This window comes from Pundamilia nyererei, unplaced genomic scaffold (assembly GCF_000239375.1).
Source record: "Pundamilia nyererei isolate P.nyererei 1_Seehausen unplaced genomic scaffold, PunNye1.0 scaffold00033, whole genome shotgun sequence".
NCBI classification, from domain to species: domain Eukaryota; kingdom Metazoa; phylum Chordata; class Actinopteri; order Cichliformes; family Cichlidae; genus Pundamilia; species Pundamilia nyererei.
Window position 1 is genome coordinate 3851141 of NW_005187434.1, and position 6290 is coordinate 3857430.

Consider the following 6290-nt stretch of genomic DNA (forward strand, 5'->3'; position numbering starts at 1 on the left):
TGTGTTCTAAGGTGCAATTAAAACCCAGGAGGGCATGGAGCTACCTGCATGCCCTCCTGGGTGAAGGTGAAGGTGATTTTAAATTATGCCTTTCAGTTTTGCAAAAGCAAGATTGATCATTGTTTTTATGGCGCTCGCTGCAAAATAAATACGTGTACCAAATCCAGAAATTGCAGCCCAAATTACACCTCAGCTCTCTGCGTTTCAAAACGATTTGGAACATTTCAGGGAACGGGAGACGAACGCTCCTTTTCTCTTCTCACGCTCACACCACGCTGTAATTTCTCTCTGGTTTTTAAATTTAGCACAACTGAAACTGTCCGATTACTCTTGCGGCCGCATTTTGTTGTATCAGTGTTGGATGGATGGAATGAGTGGGTGAAGCAGGACTGACATCAAGCTCTAGAGGATAGTAGTAGATATAAAAAAAACAAAAAAAATGTTTTAAGACTGAGGTCAAGATTGCTGTTACGTTAGCTCAGACTCAATTTGTTTCATTGTTGTCAGGGTTCCACGATTTTGCGCTGTTTCTGAGTTTTTAATCCTTAGTTAATATTACCTTCGTTGAGTTTCTGTTCCTGTTTTTTTCTGTGTGAAGGATTTTTCTCTGGTTCACTTTCTAGTTTTACTTCTTCGGCTTCTAGCTCTGCTACACGTGGAAGGCCTATAAGACTCCACAGAGGACAGACAGGCTGGCACTTCTGTATAAATTGCTGGGTTGTGTATGATGTGTGTTATTTTATCCTTCATTGTCTCACCCAAAAACCACGGATGGATGGATGGATGGTGATCAAAACCATAAAGATGAAGATCTGATTTGGTTTAGAGGGATATGTGCATCAGACAGCAGCCGCTGATTATCACTTTTATTCTGAAGGTGGTGTGTATGCCTGGTAGAGATGTGCTGCCATGAGCAAGACAGGAATGGGTTGTCCTAACTTCCTCCCCTCCGGTCACGGCAGATGGCATTCCCTCCCTGAGCCTGCTGCAGGTTTCTTCCTGTAAAAAGGGAGTTTTTCCTTCCCACTGTCGCCAAGTGCTTACTGATAGGTGGTCGTTTGTTTGTTGGAGTTTTCTCTGTATTACTGTAGGGTCTTTACCTTACAATATAAAGTGCCTTGAGGCGACTGTGAGTGTTAGTCAGTCCAGGATGTACAACAGCCTCTAATATCAGCTTATACAGGCTCCAGTGCATCTAGTACATGACTGAAAAGATGGAAGTTACTGGTGCAAGAATTGATCCAACACCAACAGCTCTAAAGGTGGAGTCTTTCCATTCAAGCCCTCTGTGAATGGCTTCATGCAGTGTTGATTAAGGCTTTCAGCACTTAGTAAATGTCTCTTTACTCCTCCTGAGTTTAAGCGTGAAGCGAAGCACTGGTGGACCAATGTGATGCATCACCTTAACATGTAACGTAGCTGAAAAGAGTCCAGATAAACTTTTTAGAGGAAAGATTAAAGTCTGACAAAGTGAGCTATTGACCGCAAAGACATTTTCTTGTTAGAACTGAGTTCCCTAATGTTTGTGGAAATGCTCCCACAGCCAGAAGGTGGAGACAAAATTTCCACTCTGCTGATTTCATGCTTAATTCAGAGTTTACCCACTTTACTGTTGGCATAAAGTTAATAAATGTTTATTTGTTTATTTTTGCTTTTAAGTATTTTAACAGTGCATTATGCTGTATAAAAATAAATGTGAAATGAGTCTGTTTTGAGTAATTTAATAACGGTTTCTCTTGGTCATGACTCAGTTTATACAACTATTCACTGTGGCAGTGGAGAAAATCCCACCTGAACCCTGAACAAAGTAACAGGATGTGTGATTAAGCCAAATAATACCTCACTGTTTTTTTTCTTACAAATTCAGTGACAGTAGCTAATCTCCTGACAAAAATGTTATCAGAGTCTTTTGGGGAAAAATATTTAAAATATCTAATCAGGTAACAGTTTATTACATAATCTTCTTATGAGAACAAGAAGATAGGAAAGCTATCGACTGCAAAAAAAAAATAAAAATCTGCCAAATCAAAGACTTGGATTTATGGGAGCAGCTACAACTGCTTTTAACATATTATTATTATTGTTGTTGTTGTTGTTGTTGTTGTTGTTGTTGTTATTATTATCAAAAGAAGCGGTATGACTGTCCATACCCCCTCACCCACCCACCCACCCACCCACCCAAAGAAAAAGCCAGAAACAAGCATGCACCAGCATATGCTTCATATCCCAAAAGTTTTATCAGTGTCGCAATAGCTTCAAACAGGACTGAGCCCCTGCTCTCCTCCGCGATGTGATAATCCTCCGCATAACCCGTTGCACCGTCACATCCTATTCTACTCACGCAATCGGGTCTGAAAAGACCTCTGATTGGCTCCTTCACAGACTCCATGTGCGTGGAGTTGGGTTCTCTCCTGAAATTCGTGAATGGCAATATGCTGAAAGGTTGTTTTGATTTCTTGTCCGGTGACAGCAAAACTGTGTTGCCTTCTCCAGCTGTAAGATTTTTAAAGGTTTTACTAAGAAACTTGTGAATTGGGATAAATTGCTAAGTATGAATCATGCCTGCCTGCCTTTTGTTGTGCTTTAAGTCATTTGTCCACATTGATGCATCAATAATTGTTATTAGATAATATTATATTAGATGTTATATATGCAAGCATTTGTATCTACATTAATTACATTTAACTGATAAATCTATTGCATGCTTAAATAACTAAGAATTTTAAATAGTTAGTTTAAAATTCTGGCAATTTTAACTGGCATATCCGATATGTTTGAAACCACAGGCAGCTACAACAGACACTGTAGTGGGACATTGTAACAAAGAGGCACCAGAAACATCTTGTCTATCTATGATTTATCAGCCTCTCTCTCCCAGGCTCCTCTCCTTTATCAGCCTGTCACTCTGCATCACTCTCCTGTCACTAGTTTTTCCTCTCCCTTATTCCTCCCTGTTCTGCTCGCCTTACAAGGCTCAAAGTGACTTCCAGGGCGGTGTTTCCTGGCCCTCTGTTGTTAATAAAGACTTGGAGCGCCAGCTGCAGTCTTGGCTGGTAGATGCTGAGGCCCCGGGGCACTGGGGAAACAACAGCGTGCTCTCAAAGCTCGACCAGATCTCCAAGTACATTTTAAGCGCTCACCAGTGACTTTCGGGGTCCTGCATCTCTCCTCAGATATCAGCTGGAAAATGCAAACTGGACACACCACAAAACAGTTGTTAGAGCAGGAACATGGCCAAGAAGCGTGTGTGTGTGATGGTCTGTTAGTTAATGTATGTTTCACTTGTGTCTGGTACGCATCAGGGTTTGATGATTAGTGTTTGAAGCTGAGTTTACATTGTATTGTTAATAAGAATAATTAGTCTTCCTATGCTCTACAAAGCCCCAGTTAGAGCAGATATGGCCCTTTAGTGGTGGACTTCCAGTGGGCAAGTTGCAGTTTTTCTTATTTCCATCTGCTTTCATTTACACCCAGTAAGAAAAAAAGAGCATATTAGAGCCCACAGGAGACCAGTAAATTCATCCACGGGGTTGCTTGCAGATCACCAGAGCTGGCCAGCTGCTGGTGATGACGGGCTACTTTCTAAGCGCTCTCATGGCTCTTGCCCTGCTTGCTGTAATGGGCCACATAAATAGCTAATTGTTAAATCCATCTCGGGGGTCGCAATACACGATGAGTAAGGAGGTGAATCTGCGAAACAGGCAGAATGAGAGCACGCCGTGACATCTAGGTATCGTGCTATGCTTTTGTAATATGAATCTCAGGGCCTATGGGCCATTTAGACAGCCTGACTGTCAGTTTCACTCTCACTCTCACTTTTTCCAGGAGGAAATAGTACAGACACACTCCATGTAATCATATAGTTGTTGAGTCTGAGAGGAAAGGCAACAGTGCCTATGAAGAGGTGTGCAACACTTAGTGTTGTTTTCCTCAGCTGACAGATTGAGGAGGGTAGTGGTTTGACCCGTAATCAGGGCCAAGTCCCAATTACTGCAGTCTTGCACTGTAGCCATTAGCTCACTGTCTCTGGAGACTCCAAATCTCATTTTAAGGGAATGACTCAGAAAAAGTGATTTATAATCGAATAAGATTCTCGAAGACAGCAGGGATTTTCGCTCTGCGTGCTAATCACCTTAGCCGAGTGACGATCTGCACTTTGTCTTTCCCAGCGAATGATCTCAGATCTCCTTAGCTGTCATGTTTTACGCTGGTCATTTAAGCAGCAATGAAGAATTTATTGTTACTTTAATATTGCTTAATGCGTGCATTGAACACAGAGGTAGAAAGATCGAAAAGTCAAGCAGCCTGTAAGAAATAATGATGCTGACTGCTGTCTAAAATATTCTAGTTTATACACACAAACAGTCCACAAGCGAGCACGTCCTCATCTCACACACTTCTCTTACTCGCTGCCTTTTTTGTTTTCAGACTAAAGAGCAACAGGACCAAGTACAGAATCAGAGCAATAAAGTCTTCCTCTACTGTGCCTTCTTGGACTACAGGTGGGTTTGTGTTCATGATTTCGACACAGAACTTCTGAATTATCCATTCAGATCCAGCTCCAAAGGGATTTTTATCTTGATTGTTCGCTCGTTGCATGCATTTCTTTCTCGAGTCTTTAAATCATAAGAAATCACTGGTGATTGGAAGAAGGTGGTGGGTTGTTTTGTTTCTTTTACTCTTTCAAATCAGAAACATCCAGTTTTACACGTGTCGCTGTTTCGGCTTCTTGAGCCACAGCCCTCAATGTAAAACAAAGGGAAAAAAAGCTGAAGCTCTGATATGCAGAGCCAAAACACTTTTTGCTAAGCTTAACTCATTTTTAAAAATAGGGAGTCCAATACGTTGGATTCAAACACGTCCTTCTCCTACTCCACTTTGCCCTGAAGCTTAAGAAAAATGTGAATAATTGGGTCGCCCTGTCAGATTGCACTAATAAAGTCAACTTAATCTCTGTGTGCCTCCCACGGGGGGGACATTGGATTACACTGAGTGCACCCTCTCAGCAGCGTTCCAGTAAAAAATTGCCCCGTCTGTTTCTCTGTATCCTGTTTGTTCTAGTTTTTTATGTTTGATCTTGCATTAGATACATTTCCTCTGCTAACAGCACCTAATTGTCATTCATTTCAGTTCTAAAGAGGGAGTATGGTCCAACAAAGGCTGCGTGCGCGCACATGGAAACATGACGTACTCCGTGTGTTTGTGCAACCACCTTACCAACTTCGCCATCCTCATGCAAGTTGTGCCCTTAAAGGTATGAATGTTCTGGCTGCTCTTCAAAAGTCTGAATATTAGGCAGCATTTGCAACAGATCTCATTTTTATTTTGTTGTTTTGAAGGAGTTCAACACAGTTTGATGTTTGTAGTCTTCAGCTTTGTATGTTTCTCCTATTTGTACTGAAGCTTCTAATCTCACCAGACTCCAGACTTTTATAAGCACGGCGCCTGGTAGCCAGTAACTCATTCTCCTATTTTTCTTGTTCAGTGGTGGTTTGCAAAGGAATTTTTGGTGGAATAACTGCAAGTAGTAGTGTTTTACATACTATCAGACTCCTGCAACAACAAAGGAAGATGTATATTTTAAGAAAACAATAAAACATTTTAAAATCATTTAACATTATTACAGTTTAATGGAAGACTGAGAAGTGAAAATGGAATCTTTGTAAAATATAATATTCAAGTGCAGACAGAGCCAGTGGCAGACACCTGGGTCAGGTGATGTGGAAGCCAGGCAACTTGGTCGGTGCACTCTGCAAGAAACTTTACAAGTGAATGCGCAGCATGAGTGAGTGAAAGGATGGAACCACTATATTACGCCATCCAACAAATCAGTTGGATTTAAAAGTGTAGACCTCTCACCAAGACACAAAATACGCTGGTTAGCTTGTAGAAGAGTAAGTAAACAGGAAGCAGTGGTTTACCAGTGCCTTCTTTATTTCTCTATCAAACCACTAGTTTCACTGGTGGTTTGATAGAGAAGCGCTTTGTGCAACCATGATTTGTGTGGTTGTTTTAGGTCACTGAATGGGTCAGTGGAGCATTCCTCAAAGTTATGGGCTCTCAAGGGGCTAATAAACAAAAATCTCTTTAAACCATCCTTCATTTATTTTTTTGTTTTCTCTTTTTCACGTTTACATCATCTGCACGTGGAGCACTTAAAAGCACAAAACCTGTGCATGATTTTTTCCTCTTATCTAACTCTTTTGCATCCAAGAATACGAACCCATGGGAGTATGGTTAGCATCCACAATGGCTTCTTAAAATAGAAAAAGCAGACTTCTTTTTTTTTT

General features: G+C 41.1%; 1 protein-coding gene across 3 annotated transcripts in view; it reads left to right on the plus strand.

The window, feature by feature from the left end:
• The window catches only part of adgrd1 (adhesion G protein-coupled receptor D1), a 34358-nt gene that overhangs the window by 20212 nt on the left and 7856 nt on the right, over nt 1-6290 (plus strand). For all 3 annotated transcript variants that reach the window (XM_005729560.1, XM_005729561.1, XM_005729562.1), the window contains exons 14-15: nt 4429-4502; nt 5131-5254. In XM_005729560.1, the coding sequence (XP_005729617.1) occupies nt 4429-4502; nt 5131-5254 (198 nt within the window). The remainder of the gene's footprint in view (nt 1-4428; nt 4503-5130; nt 5255-6290) is intronic.